The 24,775-nt window shown below is 35.8% G+C and overlaps 2 protein-coding genes across 2 annotated transcripts; both read left to right on the top strand.

Annotated features, from left to right (window-relative positions):
* Positions 1-240: 240 nt before the first annotated feature.
* On the top strand, positions 241-4,339 carry LOC107832011 (methyl-CpG-binding domain-containing protein 5-like). The gene is made up of 3 exons (XM_016659813.2): positions 241-707; positions 3,613-3,723; positions 3,822-4,339. The coding sequence occupies exons 1-3, from the start codon at positions 300-302 to the stop codon at positions 4,056-4,058; spliced, it is 756 nt and encodes a 251-aa protein (XP_016515299.1). The 5' UTR covers positions 241-299; the 3' UTR covers positions 4,059-4,339.
* Positions 4,340-5,428: 1,089 nt separating this feature from the next.
* Positions 5,429-23,703, top strand: LOC107829866 (NAC domain-containing protein 89). The gene is made up of 4 exons (XM_075237169.1): positions 5,429-5,960; positions 21,055-21,314; positions 21,982-22,257; positions 22,924-23,703. The coding sequence occupies exons 1-4, from the start codon at positions 5,705-5,707 to the stop codon at positions 23,395-23,397; spliced, it is 1,266 nt and encodes a 421-aa protein (XP_075093270.1). The 5' UTR covers positions 5,429-5,704; the 3' UTR covers positions 23,398-23,703.
* The last annotated feature ends 1,072 nt before the right edge of the window (positions 23,704-24,775 follow it).

Here is a 24,775-nt window from a genome sequence, read left to right as displayed (position 1 = left end):
ATCCATGTTTTTCCAAAATAAATTTGGAAAATATATTTTAAAAATGTATGTCCAAACATATTTTCATTTTCAAATCAAACTTCTCCCGATTTTTTAAAACAAATTTAGTAACGTACAGCAAAACGCTAGCTAAGTTTCTAAAGTAAAATTTAACCTTATTGTTTTTGAAAAGAAGTTAGAAACAAAATGGCAGATATTTCTAAAGTAAATAAAAAAGGTACTACTGTTTTAGTTGAAGAAGAAGATTACTTATACCCGTAAAGTACGACCAGAAAACTACTGTCAGTCACATTATTCAAATGCTCGACTCGTTCAACGCTTCCCACTCTCCAATGGCCGGAAACGCCGTCTCATCCAACTTCCCGGATTCCGTCAACGTTAACGGCGACTTCCCCGATGATTGTTTACCGCCGGATCCGCTGTTACAGTCCGGCACCTACATCCACGCCGATTCAAACGCAACCGTTGAGAACACACCGGAGAGGAGTCTACTAGATGAACCGCACGTGTCCGATCCAATGCCGGCGGCGGCGGCGACGGAAAGTACGGCGGAGATTCAAACGGTGTCGACTGAGCTGGTAACGCCTAAGCGGCGGCTGAATAAATCGGTGGAGGTAACGTCGGAGAGGCCGAGCTGGTTGCCTGAGAATTGGAAGATTGAAATGAGAGTTCGGACTTCTGGCGCTACAGCTGGATCTACTGATAGAGTAATTCCCCCTCTTATTTTTTATATATAGCTGCTCTCATCTTATGTATTTAATAAAGCAAATCTAGATTTTTACTTCATTCTGCTTTGGAGTTTGAATTAGAATTTATTTCAGAATTCAAAGCATTAAGATTTTTTTTTGTTTTGCAATATTCAGTAGAAGCAGAGAGACTATTGTGTTTTGATTATGATCAGATGATAAGTTGTTACTATTTCACAAGTTTGTCCATAGGTTTGGTGGAAGTTATTGTTTTTTCCTTTTATGATAGTGCATCTACTTCTCTGTTTTCTTTAGATATGATTTACTGTCTGTCATTATTGGTTAGTGAATTCGTATGTTTTATTGGTGTGTTGTTGTGATTAATCTGCCACAAGGTTTTATCATATTTGAGTGATACTGTCGTGTTAGAGCTTGCAGATTAGTGAGAAATGGAGATTACTAATGGATTAAACTGGCAATAAGCAATGGATTAGTTGCCAATTAGCAACAACTAGAGTGATAATTGAATTGCTTGGTAATCCCCCCTTGCTATTTGGAAAAGCTTAATACCAGATTTTGGACAATGATAGGCATCATACTTGGGCCTTGGTTAAGTTTTATAGGGAAAAGATAGTATAAATTTTGTTACTTTGGATTCAAATCTATGATTAGGTACTTCAACAGCGATATCTTTGCAAAACTGAAAGTATTCAAGTGGAAACGCTTATTATATAACATGAAACATTCCTAGCTCTCCTTCAATAAATTTGTACTTTGTGGTGTATTTCAAGCTTTTGTCTGGAATTGTGATGGTCAAAGTTGGGATTTCATCCCTATCTGAACATTCAATCTCCAGTCAAAGCTCTTTTTAGGAAGGGTGATCAGTACTTGATTCACAAAACTTTGCTGCAGTGAGATTGTTAGTGTTATCTGCAGAACAGGAAAACATATCTCTTTGAAGAGTTTTTGGACTTTGATTACTTGGCTATAACTGTGGTGATGAGATGATTTTCCATTGAAGGTGATGAGGGGAGCAAGTATCATACTGACTCTTTGCTTACTTTTCAGACTCTTCTATGGGGCCTATCTCTCGCTCCTTTCTAGGTCAAGTGATTCACATGAGGAAAGGAAAAACCTCTTCCCTGACAAGTGCAATTTGTTATGACAGTAGGACTTTAGGTTTGGAGGACCATATAATGAGATTTTAGATTTCATATATACCAATTAAAAAAGATGAGAGTTTATTTTCCTATGAAAAGAATACTTGTTTTCAAGTGGAAACGGCAAGTAGAAATAGATGGGTTGTGCACATGCTTTAAGCTAAACCTTTTGGCCTTTTAATTTTCAATTTGTTACTTCTTGATTTCCGGAAGAGAAGTGTGACATTGATATGCTTTTGTGAATGATAGTATAGAGAGATTGCATGGTTTGTACTAAATCATACTCCCTTTGGCCAACATTTAGTTTGACTCCATATGGAGGCTAGCCAAATAAATATTAGAGGGGAGATGATAGATATCGTACAAGGATAAAAATCTGACAAAGATATAAATGTCTTATCAAGTGAAAAATATGTAAAAAGCTGTTTGACTTCCTGTGATATGGCAAGATAATATAAGTTGCAGTAAAACTTGAGATTTGCATCTATGATTGAAAACAGTTTCGTTTAGTTTTTGCAAATAAAAAGAACCTAAAAGGAGGGGGGGGGGGGAATTCTTGGCGTTTGATCGAAAAAACATTTTTTTGCAAAAAACTTTCCATGTTTTGGTGTCATTTTCACGGTAATTCAGAGACAGGAGGTCAAGAGGGTAAGATATTTTGCTGACCATCTAGTATGAAACTTTTTCTTAGCCTTTTCCACCAAAATTAAAAGCTACGGAGTAATAACAAACTCCAGGGAACCACAAATAAGTTTTCAATATCTTTAGTTGGTTCTTCTTATCTTATTAGAAAACAAAAGATACCTTTAATAATTCCGATGTCATTTCCTGCTTTTCACCCCAATCAATGGACCAGTTGAACTCTTTAATATAGCCCGTCTAGTCTGATCCCTTTTGTTTTTTGACGAGTGAATCATGAAGCATCTGTGTAAGCAAATATTGTCTTCATAATCATAATTACAACTCTTATAATGAATCATGATCATAACTAACCAGTCTGTTAAGTTTTTTGTACTTTAAACAAACTTCTCGTTTGTTTAATCTGTCTGATGTAAGAGATCCTTCCTATAGCTCCAGTACGGTACTTGTGCATTTAGATAAAGCATGAAACTTTTGCGCTCAGCCCATTGATGTAATGAGAAGGAAATCGAGGTAGAGTAAAGTTCAATTTGATGACCTGGTGTGCTCGAGAAAAAAGAGCAAAAGATGATGTTGTTTTATTGAAGGGCAATCACAGAGACCTTCTGGAAGTATAGGAGGCAATGAAGGTGAAGTGTGTAATCGTTCATCTCCCCATAATGGGCAGCGTCATCCAAATATCTATACTAGTGAGAGGATGCAAGTACCCTGGGAATAGTCGATGTGTGGCCAAGTTATCCGAGACACCACCGTTACTCCAAAAAGAAATTGAATCTTCCATCTTTTAATGACTGTATGATGTTGCTCGCATCAAGGAAATAATTGCTTGCTTAGGTAACTTGTGTTGTGTGGACAGAACCTCTTCTGCTCTCTCCTCCCTCACTTTGCTCTTCTTTGTAATCTCCTGTGATTTGTCCCTTCATGTTTTGTTGTTTCAGATTCGTTATTTGTGAGAGTTGTATTTCTTGTTTCCCTTCCAGTTGCAGGTGGTGGAAAATTATTGAGTTGGTTTAGTTGAAAATACTACTACATAATACTCTTTCAATTTGCATTCTTATTGTTTAATTGCAGTCGCTGACATAGCATTTGGCCTATGTGTCTAATTATTTGTGCCCTGGATTCTGCAGTACTTTTTTGAACCAGTGTCAGGGCGTAAATTTCGGTCAAAAGTTGAGGTACTTTATTTCCTGGAAACAGGTGGCAAGCGCAAGAAGGGAAACACTGGCAGTGAAGCTACAGTGAGTGAATCAAAACATTGATGACGTACCACTCTTCCCTTTGCCAGAAAGAAACTTACATCTTCATTTGTGTTTTGATGGTACAATTTTTTTTTCAGCCATCTGAAACCTCTAAGAGCCAAAAACAGAAGAAGGGTGGCTCAAAATCCAAGAAAATCACCTCTTTTTACTTCGATTCTGGGAATCCACCACATAGTGTATGCTGGGTTCAAACGGATGGTTTTGCAGATACCTGGGCACCCTCTTGTAACGGTGGCGTGATTCCTGAACGCAGAAGACAAGAATGGGATGCTGTCTTCTCAAGTGTATCCCAGCTACGGCGAGGAAATGTGTAAATTTTTTGTTAGGGAGATAGTAAGCTCTAACTTGCACTAACCAGTTCACACACCTTTCTCCACGTCTATTGTGTGTCAAATCTCATATGAATTGTTCTTACTTCTTGGGTTTTAGTGCAGAGACCGCATAGTTCATAGCTTTTTGTTTGCCAAAGGAGTAGGCAAAAGTTGCTCACCTAAATTATGTTCATGATGTAGTATGGTATGTTCTTGGTCCCTTGATTGCTTAGTTAAACTCTTATTTATTTTGAAATTAGGTTCAAGACCTGCTTTATGAACAACTATTAACCTGTGGATTTTGAGCATTTAGCTAGGACTAGTATATATATATATATATATATATATATATATATATATATATGAAAAAATTGTCTCTTCTTCTACGAAAAAATACTGGCTATTGGGTACGCGGGAGGTCTAAATGCTTGTGAAGTTGCACTATATTACAATTGTGGCAAGTTGAAAGGATTACAAACGACATTATTTGCATAGATGATCGGATTACTAACAGAGGTGGTGCTATTGTTCTTTTACATGAAATTTTCATTGAGTAGCTTTGATTGATCGTGCTTCTAATTCATTTTACTGTCAGTAAAATCACTAAAAAATTAGTTTGTTGACATAGAAGAAGAATCAAGGAATCTATATTTTGTAAAAGTTCTCTCAATGCGGGACGACAAGGTGCTCTTTTTCCTGGTCCACTTTCCCGTGTGTACTGGATTAAGGGTCAAATCTTGTTTTATAGGATCTTATATTATCTTCCTTGCATTAATGGGTCATGATCAAAAAGTTAATAAAGATAATTACATTTTTAGCTCTCAATTTCGAAATCATTTAATTTTATCATCTCGCTGCCAAGCACCAACAGCCTCCATTACAGCCATCGTCAACAACCATCTCCATCACCAACGTCGAAAGGGGTATTCAAATGTAAAGATAATACTTTAATAAGTATATACTTATTCAAATTTAAACATCTTAATTTTAGAAAAAAAACAAATGAACCCTAAAGGGGTCCATCCAATTATTTCCCTCCGCTGTAAGAGGACAGTGAACATTTTTTCTTTTTTAATTTATTAATTTCAAATAGGAAGAATATTGCATATAAAGCTCCAATAAACAAAAATACAGGAAAAGATGTGACACAACATCTTTTGGAATAAGATAAGCTTTGTTCTTGTGGGAAAAAAAGAAAGGTAAAAGATTTATTAGCATACACATCTCTAGCCTCTAGGTAAGATTTTTCCTGAATATCCTCCAAATTTATCTTCTTTCTTTTTACCTTAAAAAGGGAAAAAAAGTAGGCACATGGACCCACATGTCATCAACAAATGCAACTCTCTAAATACGTAATTCTAATACTCCATCAAAGACAAGTACATGTCGAATTCCCACGTGAATCAAACGTGGCCACTACAAAAGAAAAAGCAGCTGACTCACTTCTGTTTTCTTCCTTTTCTCAAAAGTAACCGAAAGTAGAAATCTTCCCACAGGTTAAATTTTCCCATTTGATTCTCTTATTCTTCTTCAAAGATTCCTCACACCCTTTTTACTATTCATATTTGTAATCTTTTTTTTAACTAGAGGAGAGAAAAGGGTAAATTAAGAAGTTGGAGATCGAACAAGGTGGTTTGGTTATTTGTGTAATGGAAGATGGGAATGTATCAGATGAGAATAAAGCCACAAAAATAGTAGAAAGAAGTAAAAATATTAATGGTAATGACAAAAATGTGGAGATTTCAGTAGCTACAGCTTCTACTATGTTTCCAGGGTTTAGGTTTTGTCCGACAGATGAAGAGCTGATATCGTATTACTTGAAGAAGAAGGTTGAAGGGTCTGATAAATGTGTTGAAGTTATTTCTGAAGTTGAGATTTGGAAACATGAACCTTGGGATCTCCCAGGTACGTATCCAATTATTCTTTTTCTTTTCCCGCACAGTGTTAATATGGTTACATTAAAGTTTAAATGCCAACTTTTTGTTTTTTTAATTTTTGATTTGTTGAAAGATATTTACAATATTTACCTGGTATGGTAAATTTGACACTAGAATATAGTCATAGAATTTATTTTATTCTTACTAGAAGAGGTGATAGAGGACGGTAAGGTTATATTAGGAGAAGCAATAACTCTAGGCTAAAACGGTCTAAAGATACTCTTAACATGGTATAATATTGTCCACTTTGGGCTAAACCCATACGGTTTTTCCCAAAAGGCTTCCCGGCTTCACACCATTAAAAGCATCCAACTTAATTTATTTTTCTTTCTACTTTCCATGTGAGACCTTGTTCACACACGCCCAACAATAACATAGGTTGGTGGTCTTGGAGGTAAAGCGTAAGAATAAATTGAGAAAGGAGGCAAAGAATTCGCTGATGGACATTAAAGGGCACTAAGTAGCTAACTTTTCAAGAAAAACTACGAGAGGATGGAGTATAGGACATGTTAGTTTACATTATATTAGTAGCAAGCGAAGTGTTAAGTATGACTAAAGGTGTAGGATATTGACCGCAAGAATCTTGATGGTAGAATTAGAAGGTGTAAAGAGTTATTAGAACTAAACGAGAGTGTTATAGAAAATTAATAAAAATGATGAAGCCTTTGAAGAGTACAAGAGAGCTATGAGGAATCTGAGAAAGCTATTAGTAAGCTCGAGGGGAAGCCCTAGATGGCTTGTAACAAAAGTTAGGGACATGAGACGGGGAGAAAGAAATGTTTAAACTGGCTCAGAGACCCTCACACTATGAGCTGAAAACGTAACTTCACACTAGAGAATATGATCATGAAGATATAAAGAAGATGAATAATAAACATATACTGGAATGAACAGTATATAGTAATTAAGATCTATAGTATAGCATGAATCAGATAACAAGATTTCGACGAACCTTAAAGACAATATGAGAGTTTAGCCTCTCATACTTATGACTAACATGACTCTGATACCAATTTTAGGATCCAAAGTATAGAAATTAGAATGCGGAATTATAAAGAAAATAAATAACAAGTTTAAGAAAACTTACTTTTATTGAAACATGAAGAACTTCACAGAACAGGGGTTTTACAAAGAGGGAAGGGAAAGCATATGAAGAGAAAATGGGCGATTTTCGGTCTGTCCTTCTATTACAACTTGAGAGTCTTTATATAGACCTCGAGAAATTATCAGATGACTCTTGTTTCATCTAAGAGTCGTTTGCTCTTTGCTTTGTTGAAAGGTCAAGTGCCTTTTTTGAAAAGGCAAACGTTGCTTTTTTCTTTTCTGAAGAGGCAAGTATCGCTTTCTCCTTTTCTGAAGGGGCAAGTGTCGCTTTCTTCTTTTCTGAAGGGGCAAGTGATTTTTTGAAAGGGCAATTAGCTTTTAATCTTGCTTTTGTTAAATGGGCAAGATACTGTTTAACTGTCAGCGTGGGCATAAACTTGAGCTATTCCGTCTAAGTCTTTCATGTCGCCATTTTTTCTGCTTTCTGCAGAGGATGAACTTGAAGTTGCTTCTAGCATGGCTTGCGCTTGAGTCAGATTTGTTGACTCAATGTTTGCTAACATGCCGAGTAGTTTTTTCTTTAACTCGTTTTGAGAGTTGCTTGATCCTGTTTTGACTGGCTTGGATTTCCTAGCTTCTTTGATTTCAGGAATCCATCCTTTGATTTTAGGTGTTTTTACTAAATATTTGATTCGCTCAATTTGCTCTATATCGAACGACCAGTTAATAATAAAGGATATGCGTTTGGCAAAGTAATATTTGCACAATTTTATGTGATCAGGGAGGGAGGAGATTTCATTCTTCACTTGGAATCTTTCATAGTGTACCTGGAAACTTCTGGGCATTGTCTGCTCCGTTCCACCGAATATTTTCCACCAGTCATAGAACCATTTGGGTATGACTGATTTTTGGGCTTGTTCACTGTATTTGACAAACCAAGTGTGTGTTTTCGGACGTAGGTATAAGAAATTAAACCAGGCATCCATGTAGTCTTTGAAGTTATAGATCTGGGGTCTATATTGTACCGATAGCCCAATCGGGGTGTGTAAATGATCCATTCCCCATTCAAAGGGGCTTATCACCTTATTGATGGTAAATTTTGAAATTCTGATTCCGGTTGGGTCTTTATCATCGTAAAGAGAGTGCTCAAATGAAACTGATCTTGTATCTGTTAATATTAATTCATAATACCTCCTTGTTTTCAGGGGGTCACTGGTGTCGACGTAGTTCCTGTCTGTATAATAGGGTCTAATCAAGTCTGGCAGGTCATAATTTTCATAACCTTTATCTAAAGCTAAAACCTTAATTGGTTCTTTTGAAATTAATTCGAACGTTTCTTTTTCTGAGGAAACGGGCCTTTTTTCTTCCGCTTTTGACGGTGTATGGGGGTTGACTACTTGGGCGAAAGACTCTGGGACCTTCATTGCATAGTCAACACTAGTCAATACTTTTCCAGGCTGGCTTGTTGAAGCTTTTGAAGAAGCTTGTTGAAATGGACCATCTTTTTTCGGGATAGATCCGAGCACTGTCATGGTAGAGGGATTATTTGTAATGGGTACTCTCGGAGGGGTAATCATTATATTTAGAGGTGGCCTCACGGGTGGTAATGATGTAAAGTATTCTGCAAGGGCAAAATACCTATTTTCTCTCTTAGGAGAGGCCATGAACGGACCCTTTTGGTTCGGTCTCATTCTTTCCCTGCAGAAATTCCCTAGTTAGAAAATTAGGTAAAGAATTATCTTCTCCTTTTATAAATTCGATTTCAAAATCAAAGCTGGATAATAGTGCTTGCCATCTGGCAAAAATCTGTTTCGAAATGAGATTTTTGACATCTTTTTTTCAAAATTTCTTTAGCTGATTTACAATCAACTTTTAATAAAATTCTTTATTTATCAAATCATCTTGAAATTTCGTAATACATAGTACTATAGACAAAATTTCTTTTTTGACTGTACTATAATTCTTCTTGAGTCGGATTCCAGATACCAGAAGTGAAGCGAACCAATTGTTCGGAAGACTGTCAAGAAATTCGCTGTTTAAGAATTCCATCGTACCCTTCATCAGACGCGTCGGTTTCGACTATCATAAAAGCTTCAAGATTTGGAATACCTAGGCATGGAAGTTTCTGAACAATAGACTTAATTCTTTTGACTGTATCTGTTTGTTCTTAACTCTATGGGACTGGATTCTTTCTGAGTCTTTTATAAAGAGGTTCGCAGATTTTTCTAGTGTTTGGAATAAAATCTGCTACATAATTAAGGCTTCCTAAGAACCTTTGTAGTTGTGTTTTATTAGTGATTTCGTCAGGAAATTTGGATGAGAACTCGATGGCTCTACAGATTGGTTTATACGTACCTTGGTATAGATCGTGTCCTAAGAATCTGATGGTTGTTTGGAACAACTTATATCTTTTTGGCACTAATTACTAAACCATTATGTTTTACTATCTTAAAGAAAGTATTGAGGTGCTTAAAGTGAGAATCTATGTCCTCGGAAAATATTAATACATCGTCAATGTAAGCTATTGACATATTACTATAAGGATTGAATATATTATTCATTATGTTTTGAAATTCGGATGGGGCATTTTTTAACCCAAAAGGCATTCCATTCCATTCGTATTGTCCAAATGGAACATTGAAGGCAGTCTTGTATTTATCTTTTTCAGCAATTTGTATTTGCCAGAAACCTGACTTCATATCAAATTTACTATAAATATTGGCTTTGTAAGTCCTTTTTAATAAATATCTTTTATTAGGTATCGGGTACCTAATCCATTGTAATACTTTATTTAATGGTTTGTAATTAATAACTAGTCTAGGAGCTCCTTTTTCCTTTTCTGCGTTATTGTTAACGTAGAAGGCTGCATAGCTCCAAGGCGACTTAGAAGGTCTAATAATCTTCTTTTGGAGAAGATCATTGATTTCCTTTTTACAGATTTTCATTAAATCGTAATTCATTTGAATAGGTCTTGCCTTAGTAGGTACATCGTGTTCGTTAAATTCTTTAATATAAGGTAGGTTAACTATGTGCCTTTTTCGCTCCCAAAAGGCGTTAGGTAAATCAGAAGAAACTTCTAGTTCGAGCTTTTGTTGAAACTGTTTAATCTTATCCTCTACCTTCGGGGTTTTTAAAGTTTGTTCAATTTTGTGAACTTTGATATCGTTTTTCAAATAGTTAACTTGGTTGGAAAGTACATTAATTTTAAATATCGTTTTTGTTTTTATAAATTCACTTTCTTCTTGAGATGGCCCATACACCGTCAAAAGCGAAAGAAAAAAGGCATGTTTCCTCAGAAAAGGAAACGTTCAAATTAATTTCAAAAGAACCAATTAAGGTTTTAGCTTTAGATAAAGGTTATGAAAATTATGACCTGCCAGACTTGATTAGACCCTGTTATACAGACAGGAACTACGTCGACACCAGTGACCCCCTGAAAACAAGGAGGTATTATGAATTAATATTAACAGATACAAGATCAGTTTCATTTGAACACACTCTTTACGATGATAAAGACCCAACCGGAATCAGAATTCAAAATTTACTAGTGATAAGCCCCTTTGAATGGGGAATGGATTATTTACACACCCCGATTGGGCTATCGGTACAATATAGGCCCCAGACCTATAACTTCAAAGACTACATGGATGTCTGGTTTAATTTCTTATACGTACGTCCGAAATCACACACTTGGTTTGTCAAATACAGTGAACAAGCCCAAAAATCAGTCATACCCAGATGGTTCTATGACTGGTGGAAAATATTCGGTGGAACGGAGCAGACAATGCCCAGAAGTTTCCAGGTACACTATAAAAGATTCCAAGTGGAGAATGAAATCTCCTCCCACCCTGATCACAAAAAATTGTTCAAATATTACTTTGCCAGACGCATATCCTTTATTATTAACTGCTTGTTCGATATTGAGCGAATCAAATATTTAGTAAAAACACCTAAAATCAAAGGATGGATTCCTAAAATCAAAGAAGCTAGGAAATCCAAGCCAGTCAAAACAGGATCAAGCAACTCTCAAAACGAGTTAAAAGAAAAAACTACTCGGCATGTTAGCAAACATTGAGTCAGCAGATCCGACTCAAGTGCAAGCCATGCTAGAAGCAGCTTCAAGTTCATTATCTGCAGAAAGTAGAAAAAATGGCGATATGGAAGACTTAGACGGAATAGCTCAAGCTTATGCCCACGCTGACAGTTAATCAGTATCTTGCCTCTTTAACAAAAGCAGGATTAAAAGCTAATTGCCCTTTCAAAAAATCACTTGCCCCTTCAGAAAAGTAGAAAGCGATGTTTGCCTCTTCAGAAAAGAAAAAAGCAACGTGTGCCTTTTCAAAAAAGGCACTTGACCTTTCAAGAAAGCAAAGAGCAAACGACTCTTAGATGAAACAAGAGTCATCTGATAATTTCTCGAGGTCTATATAAAGACTCTCAAGTTGTAATAGAAGGGCTGACCGAAAAACCCTCAGCGATTGGCCTGGTGACAATTGACTTGAGCCTTGGTTTCCTCCCTTTCAAGTTCGAAACCCATTGGGTACAAACAATTTCTGAGGGCCATCGGACTGGGTAAAACCTGAATTAACCGTGGTGCACTTGCGGGAAACTCCTTGCCGAGTGTCTGTGCACCCCCAGGATTAGTCGGGGCTCCTAGAGACTCAGACACCCGGTGCAAATCAAAAAAAAGAAGGGCAGACCGAAAATCGCCCATTTTCTCTTCATATGCTTTCCCTCCCCTCTATGTAAAACCCTTGTTCTGTGAAGTTCTTCATGTTTCAATAAAAGTAAGTTTTCTTAAACTTGTTATTTATTTCCTTTATAGTTCCGCATTCTAATTTCTATACTTTGGATCCTAAAATTGGTATCAGAGCCATGTTAGTCGTAAGTATGAGAGGCTAAACTCTCATATTGTCTTTAAGGTTCGTCGAATTCCTGTTATCTGATTCATGCTATCGATCTTAATTACTCTATATTGTTCATTCCAGTATATGTTTATTATTCATCTTCTTTATATCTTCATGATCCTATTCTCTAGTGTGAAGTTACGTTTTCAGCTCATAGTGTGAGGGTCTCTGAGAGAGAGTTAGTTGAACCCTATTAAGCTGCCGTCGTCGTTATAGGCCAGGTGTGCCGCAGAGAGACAGGACACAGTGAACACGTTCAACTCCCAACCCCCGAGATAACTTAGAACTGAAAATGCTACTAAGATAACTTAAGAACTGGATCATATAGAAAAGAAGAAGATAAACAGTAGACAATATACTATTAAGAATAATAGAGAACTATTAAGATAAATAGTCTTGAATTAAATAACAAAGAAAGTAGACATAAAAAACCTTAAGGACAGTACACCTCTCCCCGTACTACTTTTTATTAACAAACAGTAATCCTATGAAGCAACAAACCTCCTTTCACTATATTAGAAATATAAATAGAAATAGATGGGATATGCTAAAACAACTACGAATAATAAATAGAAATATAAGATGTGCTAAATATAACTTCAAGGTTAATAAGACCGTTGCTTCTAACAGAAATATAAGTAGACAACCTTTATTAAAAATAATAAAAGAAGCAAATTACTACCGCCATAATTTTAAAAATTATGAATCAATAAGAGGTACCTATCTCGATATTTTGGGTATGTTAAAAACCTGTATCAACTGGTATACGCCTCATTATTAATAATGAATTCTGAGAAGAATATCTTAAATAGTGTTAATATATCTTCGGTAGTAACAAATATTGCCAAAATAGAAAATGATCTACAAAATTGGAGTATTCCAAAATAATCCTTCAAAACAATATATCATACTGGTAAGTTTGACTTTATAAAAAATTATAATATCAAAACTTGCGAATCCACAATCGCTATTAATAACTCGATTGAAACTATCAAGTTATTAGCAGCACCAGATATTCAACAATATAGGAAAAAATATAATTTTCTATATATTGGACTTGTACAAGTTGCTGTCAAACCTTTATACAGACTAGGTTTAGACACACCTCTTTGTCTCTTGCTAAGAGATGATAGACTATTAAACTTTGATGATTCGTTATTAGGAGTTTTACAAAGTAACCTAGCCCAAGGCCCGGTCTACTTTAACTGTTATTCCAACTATTCGGTTGACATAAATGACCAGAATATTTTGGATACTTTTAACTCTTAATATTAAAACAAAAAATATGAATAGCAAAGTTAATACTAGAGAAATAGCTGTAATATACAGAGTGTAATTACAGACTAATGAAAACAACTTTAGCCCCGAAGGCTAAGATTGAAAGTAACAAAAGAGTTACTATGCTCATGGAAGCAAACCAAGAGCATAGTAATACCTTCGTCCCTAGAATGATTTGATGTGATGAAATACTTTCCAAGGATGAGTGGCGTTTTGAAGCCATAACTCAACCAAGGTATGAACCAGAAAGTTCATTTATCGAACAAGTCATTCAGTATCCAACAGGAGCCATAGACTTAAAATTCTTAAGGTCTGGCTCGATAAGCGAAGCTTCTTCCCGTAGAAGAATGTCTTTCAGTAGACCTTCTTCTTCCAGCTCGATATAGAAAGTTAATAAAAATGATGAAGCCTTTGAAGAGTACAACAGAGCTATGAGGAATCTGAGAAAGCTACTAGTAAGCTCGAGGGGAAGCCCTAGATGGCTTGTAACAAAAGTTAGGGACATGAGACGGGGAGAAAGAAATGTTTAAACTGGTACATCTGAGAGAGAAGTGGAGTAAGGACTTAAACTCGATGAAGTATATTAAAGACGATTCACAACAAGTGTTGATTGGAGATAATGAGATCAAGTAGAAATGAAGAGGTTATTTTGATCAATTGTTCAATTCGAACCGCAAGAATAACATTTTGGATCTTCATACATTTATGCACGCAAGAAACTTTGGCTATAGGCATAGAATTAGCCTGACATAGGTAAAGGAGGATGTGGTCCAGATAGTAGTATCTTAATAGAGGTTTAAAAGTGTCTTGGAAAATTTGGAGTAGGATGGTTTACCAAGTTATTTAATGCTACTTGTCACACCTCTTTTTTTTCCCACTCAACCCTATTACAAGGTTGAGTTAGATGAGTTTTTCCAATTAAAGTGACGTTTTGAAAAATGGATTATTTATTATATGGAGTCGCCACTTGGAATTGAGTTTTGGTGTTCAAGTCACCTTTTATTTGAATTCCCATTCAAAAGGAAGGTTTGACTCTTAATTTATGGTGTACGAAAACAGAAAATTGAATATGTTTCGTCCAATATACCGTAAGCGAAAATATACCGTAACTCCGGTATATGTTTTGTCTGCACTCTGTATATGTTCACATATTTTTTTAACCCTAAGCCAAAATATACCGTAACTCCGGATTAAGACGCAGACAAAACAATAACGTGCTCTACATAACATTCATACCATCTTAATAATAGATAATGCAAAGATTAACGGAAAAGCTCCATTCATCCATGACATATTTAGAGTTAAAAAAAAGAAAAGAAATAGACTCTTTTATCTTTCTCATGTAGCTCATAGACCTACTGTTAGAATGTTCATATCAACAAACAATTATGTAATAGGCTATCAGCATGAATCACTTGAGGAGAATTTTGATCAAAAAACAGTGACAATATTAGGAGAAAAAGTAGTAGATCCAAGAAAAAAACGAACCTTTAATGCTGCAAAAGAAATTTCTCCTTCTAAATATAAAAAAAGTCAAAGCTGGTATAAGGCAGCAACTTTTGAATCTTCAGAACCAAAAACCGTAACAAAAACTTCGACTTCGAAACTTGCCGAAGCTCGATGAACCTCGGACGTACTCAATTGGGTTTGGACATCTTTAATGGCTGAGATTTGGACTGTTCTCGAGCTGTTTTCAGCTGAGTTTTGAGGTTATTTCATGGCTGGAATTTTGCTGCTGACGTTTAGTGTCGATAATGAGAGAAAAGACAAAATCTTTGGCTGCTTTTAGCTTAACTCTTTTTTAGTGTTCTTTCTTTCTCTCAATTTTTGTTCCTCTCTTTTGTTCAAAATTTTCTCTTTTTCAAAATATTGTCCCCCCCTACTAAAGTACTATATATAGAATGTGTGTGTATGTGTATGACGGATGTGTAGAAGTGGGAGTGTGGAGATAGTGATGAAGTTGGGTGTTAGGAATTGTTTGAATTTTAAAAAATAAAAATAAAACAAAGTGAGTGTGTGCATATTATAAAGTGTGGGTAACATGGGGTAATTGTGAGGGGAGAATGTGAGGAGCGCCGGGGAAAAGTGGGGAGTTCAGCAAAATTGGGGAAGTTAGCTAAATTAAATTTTTTTTTTGTCTCTTTTGATGTTAACTTCGCTTCATTTTTTAATTATTTTTTATTTTATTTTATTTTAGAAGATAAATTAAATTATAGAGATAAGAAGATTAACCAACATTCCTTACAATATAGGAAAACTAAATATTTACATGTACTTTAAATGATACTAAGAAAAATACCATAACTTATTAAAATTCTAATTAAAAGAAACTATATGTTTGTTAATTTTCTTTTTTTTTTCTTTACTAATAGAAATAAAATAGGGAAAATTTCACATAAGAACAACTGAGCTCCCTACTTTTCAATTTTATAGCCCATATTTCAATTTACAACCAACTAACCCAAAAATAATAGGCTAATACTCAATATTTAACTCCAATAGATTCTCGAAATTACTGTTTAATTTTTAAAAAAGATTGCTCCAGCTTTTAAGTTAATTTTTGAATCAGTAACTGTGACTCAAATATTAGTTCAACAGACCAAATCCATTTGGGTGGTGAAAATTAGATTTTAAACAAGGTTAAATATGTAGGTTTAAATTTTGAATTTGATTTTGTGCGGATTTTGGAGTGGGTGTTATTTAAACTTGTTAGAAATAGTATAAGGATGTTGTATATAAAATTTGATGTCATTTAATGGAGATTTGTACTGATTTTTAACAAGAATTGCAACTGAAAATCGTGGAAGAAGTTCGTCTACAGACGTTTGTATAAAGGTGTATAAAGGTGTATAATAGTGTATAAGATGTGTTTATACTCATATACACTATTATACAAGATTATAAATAATTATACAAAAACTAACTTCGTGTTCCTTGCGTCTTTTTTGAAATTTAACTCAAATCTTGGTCAAATCTTACTCCAAATTACTTCAAATTTGAATTTTGAACTTCTTTTGATATTTTCAATCAATTGGAACAACACCTCATCCAAACAACTAACAAACTCAAAAAATCCTATTCTTGAAAGCAAAGCTTTGAATGGACTTCAATGGTGGACTTCTACTCTTCAATTTTCTTACATTGCAACCAGGTGATATGGGGGAGAAGCAGAAAATACACGACTTCTTGAAGCATATGTAGAAGATGTGAGAAGAAGAGAGAGCGAAAGCAATGGTTGTGAGAACACAAATTTAACTCCATAGCTTTTTAGAAGCAATGGTTGTAAGAAGACAAATTTTGAATTTGCTAGTGCTTTCAAAATATGTACAATATGGGTTAGGTTGGGTAAAACTTAAAAACATGGGCCATTTTTTGTTATGATGTGAAGTCATGTGTATTTTCTTGTAATTATTTCTTTGTATGTATTCTAAGAATGTTAATATTTATTTTGTAGTTTTTAATTTTCTTAAATAAATTCTACTAAAAGTAAGATAAAGTTTAAAATATCACGATAAGACCTAAAAGAAATATTTACACTAAAATAGTCTGGAATTCGGGTATGGTAAAAAATTAGTTGTTCACACTACTAAGAAGTGGTAGGATGCCAGATAAGTGGAGAAATAGTACCTTGACTCCAATTTATAAAAAATAAAGGAGGTATTCAAAGTTACGCGAACTATCGTGACAGTAAACTTATTAAGTCATATGATTAAACTTTGAGAGAGAGTGATAGAGCATAGACTTAGGGACAGTACAAAACTAACAGAGAACCGGTTTGAATTTATAACAGGTAGATCTAACGGATGCTACATTCTTGCTAAGAAGATTGTTGGAAATGTATCGCGAGAGGGAGAAAAATCTACACATGGTGTTGATTGACCTTTAGAGAAAATATATGATAGAGTATCAAGAAAGGTCCTTTCGTGGTTGTTGGAGAAGAAAGTAGTTCGTATTGAATATGTAAAATCCGCAAGGACATGTATGAAAGAGCTGTCACTAGCGCTAGAACAGTAGCATCAATCTCTTTGTCCCATTTGACCTACGTTGGTAAACTAAGTCAATTTGACCCCTTGTCAGAGATTGAAATCAGACTAGTTCATCCTCTTTGTCCCATTTATATGAAAAATTTTCATCTTTGATGCATCCAAGTTGTTTGATATGAAGATTCTTCGAGTATAATTGTCTATATCAACTCAAGTGATATGTGATTCTTACAGTTTTCTATCCGCCCATCCTGTTTTTTGTCTTTTCTTTTCCTAGCAAATAAAATTGCGCTCTCACTATATTGTCGTACTACTTTTTTAGATTTTTTATATATCTAGCATGCTCTTGTCTTCTGAGGTGCTTCTTTTTTATTTCTAACTTCTAATATTCTTGTGTTGGTGAAGTAAATGGGAAAGCGCGCGCATTAAGAAAGAATCGCGCCCTTTTCAGTTAATAAGATTCTTGTGCTGTTCACTTTTCTTCTATTGTCTTGTAGGATCGATTGAGTTGCACTGCGATTCAAAGGTAATACATCTAGCTTGTTTTGATAAAAGAACAATCCTAGGAAGAACACAGATGTCATGGCATAGGGGTAGAAATCCAACACTATGTAGACTACTTGCTTGAACATCTGGCCATTCTTTCCCTTGGCATCTCTTATACAGCATACTTGTCGATATAAGGCGCACGTACTTTTTCCCTAGTGATTGTGATTGAAGATCTGTCATTTGGTTTTGAGGTCAGATTAAACGAGTTCATTCCTTGTAAGAAGCTATACAATGAGATACAATACAGCTTGTTAGATTTCTAAGTGGATCAAACTACGTAAGTATCATGCGAATACAATAGAAGAGAAACGTGATAGGCCAAAATATGGATTAACCGCCAGACAATCGGTGGTACTAGCTAAAGTTAGGGGAAAATGATGAGTTGCAAACTGGTTTCCACAGCCCCAAAAGAACACCAGAAGCATGCATTTTAGCTGTATGAGTCCTAGTCATTGCATGAATTTTAGCTGCATGAATCCTAGTCATTCTGCGTGATGGTTCCCGTGTAAAGCAATGCAATGGTAATCAACTAAACCTGTGTTCTGATTCCTTTTTTTTTGGGGGGGGGGGGTGGCTGATAACATTTGTATATATTAATAAATTCAGTACATAGGTTGTACTGAAAACCTAATTTGAAAACCATATGTACAGGTAAGTAGAAATAAGAGAAGTGGTATGCAATCCTAGCAAGACCCTAGAACATCTAGGATTGACACAGTATCTTCTGTAAAATCTATTTACACCAAAAACAAAAGAGTAGAACATTACTAAGCTTGATCTTCTGCACTGAGTTGCTTCTGTCCTTAAAACATCTAGAATTCCTCTCTTTCCAGACTGTCCCCCAAATGCTGCTGACAGTCCTCCATCTATCCTGTTTGTTGCTTCAGCTCCATTTTCTTCCCAACTGAAAAGAACTTCAGTAATCCTACAGGACATTGTCTATGAAATACCTCTGAGACTAATAAAGATTTTACATAGTTGGTCTGTTATCTTGCAATGTAAAAATAGATGGCTAACTGTCTCAGTGTGATTCAAAATCTTATATGCTGCCTTCACCTTCTAAACTTCTCTGTTGTGACTCTGCCACCATAGTGAGTCCGCCCCATTCTGTATTCCCTTAATGGCTTCCAGATGCTTGTAAAAGTCAGTCAATCTTACCATCTCCCAGTGATACAACAATCTTCTAAGTACAAGATCCCAGCCTTGAGAAGTCCACATGTCAGCTACTGTCTTCTGTTGGTTTTGAGCCAGACCATACATATCAAGGAAAAGTTCCTTTAAACATCCATGTCCCAACCAGTTATCATTCCTAAAATGAAGTTTTGTTACCATTTTTCACTCTAATGTAAGAGTGGTTCTTCATTATAGGCCAGAGTGCCCTAATATATCTCCACACACTAACTCCATATGTTGTACTGACTTCTCTTAACACCCAGTTATCTTCCTCACTATATTTACTTTGATCACATTGCTCCATAAGGTTTGAGGTTCTTGGGAGTATCTCCATAACCATTTCATTTTGCTTTGATTCTTCAAGTTTCTGATATCCAAACCACCTTGACCTTTTCCAACTGTGAGAGATTTCCATTTGACCAAATGAAAGACCTTTTTATCGTTATTCCCTTGCCAAAAGAAAGACCTTCTGTGTCTGTCCAATCTCTGAGTGACTCCTGCTGGAATTGGAAACAGTGACATCATATATGTAGGAAGTGAATCTAGTACTGAGTTAATTAGGATAAGCCTTCCTCCCATTGATAGATATTGTGCTTTCCACCTGGACAGCTTCTTCTCACATTTTTCAATAACAGAATTCCATCTCTTTGGATTTAGATTTTGCACCCAAAGACATCCCAAGAGAAACAGTAGATATTGTGCTCTCCTATGTTCTGATTCTAATGAGAGATTGTTTTCTTGTGCTTCTTCTATCAGTGATTCCTCTGTTTGTACTGACTTCTCTTAACACCCAGTTATCTTCCTCACTATATTTACTTTGATCACATTGCTCCATAAGGTTTGAGGTTCTTGGGAGTATCTCCATAACCATTTCATTTTGCTTTGATTCTTCAAGTTTCTGATATCCAAACCACCTTGACCTTTTCCAACTGTGAGAGATTTCCATTTGACCAAATGAAAGACCTTTTTATCGTTATTCCCTTGCCAAAAGAAAGACCTTCTGTGTCTGTCCAATCTCTGAGTGACTCCTGCTGGAATTGGAAACAGTGACATCATATATGTAGGAAGTGAATCTAGTACTGAGTTAATTAGGATAAGCCTTCCTCCCATTGATAGATATTGTGCTTTCCACCTGGACAGCTTCTTCTCACATTTTTCAATAACAGAATTCCATCTCTTTGGATTTAGATTTTGCACCCAAAGACATCCCAAGAGAAACAGTAGATATTGTGCTCTCCTATGTTCTGATTCTAATGAGAGATTGTTTTCTTGTGCTTCTTCTATCAGTGATTCCTCTGTTTCTCCAAGCTGGGTGCAAAATACACAGATACTGAGGTGGAAGATAGTCTGCTGCCCCTACTGATGTACTGGTATAAGCAGAAAATAAATATCTGCTAGTACAGAGTATTGAATACTCAATGATGAGAGGATATTATATACTGTAGAAAAATATCTTATCAATTTATAAGTGAGGTCATAAACGCTGAATGGTTGCGAGTATGCGTGTCGGCGCCATTGCCCAGAGGTCTAATGGCCAAAATCAAAACAAGTTGTGTCAAAGTAGAAACTTCTGGATAACCTCCATTGCATCTTCACTTAGGACTTCCATTTTTTGGTTGACTGAGTTTTGGTTCGTATTGCAGGCAGAGGCAAGTAGTGAACAAATCTTTGTTTCAGAATTGCATTTCGTCATGTGTACTCTAAGAATGCTTAATGCAATTTGTCAGACTTTGAATAAAGTTAGTGACTATTTATACCCTTTATTCTCTACTCTGGATGATAATTCAAATGCCACCAACTGCTCCTCCTCATGCTAACTTTCTTTGATTATTGGTCTCTATTGTTTGCATAAGCTTGCTCCATTCAAAAGGAGTGAGCTTAGCTACTGAATTCTCAGATATTTCAGTGATAAAATTCGACTGTTGCTTTCTGAATCATACAAAATCTGTATTGCTTTATTGAAGCAATTTGATATTCTGGAACTGGATGGGGGGAGAATATTTCTTTCATTTACCTTATTTGGAGCAGAATATGTAGATGACTGTGTTTCTTTCTAACTTTCTTGACGCCATTCTTCCCGACCTTTCTGATTCATTAATTGATCATTCTTTTATTCATGCTTTACCAGATAAATCCATTGTTCAATCAGATAATGAGTGGTTCTTCTTCTCTCCTCGTGGAAGGAAGTACCCGAATGGCTCACAAAGTAAAAGGGCAACTGAGTCTGGTTACTGGAAGGCCACAGGAAAAGAACGTAATGTGAAGTCTGGTTCTAATATGATTGGCACAAAGAGAACCCTGGTGTTCCACACGGGTAGGGCACCGAAAGGACAGAGAACACAATGGATAATGCATGAATATTGCATGACCGGGAACTCTTATTATCAGGTATAAAAACTCTACAAGGTAACTGTTGAACTATCGTCTTCTTATTAACAAGTGCTGCATTTTGAGCTACAACTGCAAGCTAATAAGTCAGTCACTTAAGAAATGAAAGTCCTATGATAGGTTAGTCATGTAGTTCTGGTTTTGATGTTATCTTCGTAATTATGCCAACTGGAGTTTTATTTGTGTTAGCAGGCCACTGCATACTGATATATTTTCTGTAAAATGTGAAAAAGAAACTTGAGACTGCTAGTTTAAGTTATAAACCGATCCAATTAGTTTAATCTGGAAACCGATTTGCTTATTATTTAGAATGTGGTTGACAAAACATTAAAATTATACAACTGGATTGTTGAACTTTATTTTCAAGCTGTTTAAGTGGTATCATAGTAGCAAAGCATCATTCATAATTTAGGGATTACCACTGTTAATCATTAATGGTGAAATATGACGATTGAGGTGTCTATATGGTAAAACTTTTTATTTATTGATGTTTCGATAATTCTTCCACTTACTGAAAACATGGGGATCTTGTATTCTACAGATTATGTTACAATATTATGCTCGATGAAACAATTCTTTTGCTGCAGTGCTCAGCTTGCTTAAAATGACATCTTCTACGCGAAGGAATATAAGGTATTTTGATGTTCTGATTCCATGTTTTATACAGGATTCAGTGGTTGTTTGCCGCCTCCGGAAGAATAATGAGTTTCATTTGAATGACACCCATGGAAACCGAAGGAATCATCTGGCTAATGACTGTGCCACTGCTTTGTCTGGAGCAGGACAGTTGGACAGTTTGGACTTGATAAATGGAGGGGATTGCTGTTCAAAAGAGGGTAGCAGCAGCTTTAGTTCTCATTCGGTTGAGAAGATTGAATCTGGGTCAGAATCCGATAAGCTGACTAAAGAGTTGCCACAGCATCATTCCTCTAGTCACTGGAAGGTTTTGGTTCTGCCTCCCTTCTATATAGCTTGCCTTTGCAGTAATGTCAGCCTGTATATTTGTTGCTTTACATATTTTGAGATAGTTTCTTCAGTAACGATATGATTTGAATAACAACCAAATCTTTTGCCCCGTTCTCTAACTATATGTTTATATACACCATATTGTGAAACTGATTCTGTAAAACTCAATAGAATTGCCCTTCAAGATGTCATAATGCATTGGTAGCCGGGCCTCACCCGACATTGGCTTACCTGAAAATGATTCTATCACATATGCAGTGACTGAGGGATGGCCAGTCCATTCTTTTTTATCTATCTTTAGAAGTAGGATGAGAGGACGGAGCCATTGGCGGAGCCAGGGGGCGAAAGGGGGTTCATCCGGACCCCCTTCGCCAGAAAATTACACTATATATACTATGCCAAAATTATTTTTATATATATAGTAGATATTGAATTCCCTTAACTTCTTCGTATGTCTACTTCTTTATATTTTGAACCCCCTTGCTGAGAGCTCTGGCACTGGTCAGCAGTCCTACCATTTGAGGCGTCGCTAAGCCATTCTTTCTGTTTATCTCTGTTCTCTTCCAAACCTGATGACTCGTTATCCTTGAGTGCCAACCATGTCAGAACTTGCGGTCCTAATATCTTGGTGTTTGAATTCCAGGATTGTGACGAAGAGGACTGTTTTGCTGATATAATGAAAGATGATATCGTTAAGCTAGATGATTCTTCATATAAGGAAAGACACAATCTGTTGCCAATAGTCACTAGGAAGCTTGAATCATCTACAAAGTCATCAACCCAGGAATTCCAAGATCTAATGTCTCATAGGCTGCCTTTCCAGGGCACTGCAAATCGAAGACTAAGGCTACAAACGGAAATAGTGCCTCGTCGAGTAGAGAGATCTGAAGTATATGAAGCTAATAAGAAGAATAGCCGTGCTGTGGGCACCACTAGATGTTTGATGATTAACATAATTCCAATAAGAAGAATGAAGCAATGGTCGATACCTCTGCTTCTGGTTTTCTTTGCGTTACTGGTCATATTTCTTTGTTTGTTTGGAGTTCCACAAAAAGTAAAATGGCTTAGGCATCTTGTTGTTATTACTCCAGCTGAAGTTAACACCAGACCTGCATAGATTTCTTTGTAGTATTTGGGGTGGCACTTCAGAGAAAATTGGTTCAACTTTTGATGCACGAAAAGGTAGCAGTTCAAAGAAGTTTGGCGGCTTATGTCCTATGATCTGCAGTTCTCCAGCAAAACAAAAATGTAGAGGATGACACATTGTAAAATTGTATAGTAGTATAGTAATAACAGAACTTTAGGGTGGTGTCTAACTTAACATAGTTGTGTAAGCCCTTGTAAATTTATCTAGTTGTATTACCCCGCGTCGGACGGCAGCTGTTCATATTTTTCTGCATAAACAATTACCAATTTTGGGTTCATATATTGGGAAGACTGGTTTTGTAAGCCCTTGAAAGAATTCCTAATTTAGACTTGCCAAATGAAAGTTCAAGTTACATTACCATATCGTTGTTAGTAGTCCTATGTGGAAAATCTGTTAAGAACTGGATAGGGATTTATGACTGATTATTGGCTTTTCGTAGTGTTGTCTTTTAGTCGTTACTCCCAATTTTGGAAGGATGGTAAAGGGGCGGAGAAGGTTTGTAGAATTGTACAAGTACAGTTATTATGAGTTTCAGCAAGTCGGAATATTACGAGGAACTAGGGGTGGCGAACGGGTGGGTCAGGTCGGATATGGGTCGGGTCGAAAACGGATAAATTATTCGACCTGACCCATATTTAATACGAATAAAAAATAGGTTAACCGGCGGATAATATGAATATCCATATTATTCATGACTTCATGAATATGATCACTTTTGGGAGAACCCGTTTGGCCATGAGTTTTGCCAAAATAAATTTGGGATTTATTTTCAAAACTCACGTTTGGCCATAAATTTTGCCCACATTTTGGCAAAATCCCAAACCCCAAAATCACCCCAATTGCTTTCCCAAAACTTGGGAATTATATACATGTTTTTTCAAAATAAAGTTGGAAAATATGTTTTGAAAACGTATGTCCAAACACATTTTCATCTTCAAACCAAACTTCACCCAAATCAGATTTTTCAAAACAAATTTGGAATTTATGGCCAAACGCTAGCTTAGTCTCCTAAACTTGAGAAACCCCCAATGAAGCTTTATAAATGTCAAAGTTAAACCCATTAGTTATCCATTTAGTTATCAATTTTCTAAATGGATAATATGGTTCGTATCCATATTTGACCCGTTTTAAAAAGGTTCATTATCCAATCCTTTTTTTAGTGGATAATATGGGTGGATAACTGTTTTATTTTAATCATTTTGCCACCACTACAAAGAACCAAGAACTTAGATGTAACTTCTGTATCATACCATTTAAGAATATTATCACATTAATAAGTAATTTATATTTATCTTATCAACTTCTAATGTAGAATTTTATTCGCACATCGTAGAGGTACGAAACATTC

Source organism: Nicotiana tabacum, chromosome 18 (genome assembly GCF_000715075.1).
Source record: "Nicotiana tabacum cultivar K326 chromosome 18, ASM71507v2, whole genome shotgun sequence".
In the NCBI taxonomy this organism is placed as follows: Eukaryota; Viridiplantae; Streptophyta; class Magnoliopsida; order Solanales; family Solanaceae; genus Nicotiana; species Nicotiana tabacum.
Note: the sequence above shows the minus strand (reverse complement) of the source record. Positions and strands in the feature narration are given on the sequence as shown.

What these genes read in the sequence shown, in the direction of transcription:
- LOC107832011 (XM_016659813.2), top strand. Translation starts at nt 300, where the DNA reads ATGCTCGACTCGTTCAACGCTTCCCACTCTCCAATGGCCGGAAACGCC. An exon ending in CAGCTGGATCTACTGATAGA is followed by an intron (nt 708 to 3,612) that starts GTAATTCCCCCT and finishes TGGATTCTGCAG; the next exon opens with TACTTTTTTGAACCAGTGTC. An exon ending in ACACTGGCAGTGAAGCTACA is followed by an intron (nt 3,724 to 3,821) that starts GTGAGTGAATCA and finishes TTTTTTTTTCAG; the next exon opens with CCATCTGAAACCTCTAAGAG.
- LOC107829866 (XM_075237169.1), top strand. Translation starts at nt 5,705, where the DNA reads ATGGAAGATGGGAATGTATCAGATGAGAATAAAGCCACAAAAATAGTA. An exon ending in CCGGGAACTCTTATTATCAG is followed by an intron (nt 21,315 to 21,981) that starts GTATAAAAACTC and finishes TGTTTTATACAG; the next exon opens with GATTCAGTGGTTGTTTGCCG. An exon ending in ATTCCTCTAGTCACTGGAAG is followed by an intron (nt 22,258 to 22,923) that starts GTTTTGGTTCTG and finishes TTTGAATTCCAG; the next exon opens with GATTGTGACGAAGAGGACTG.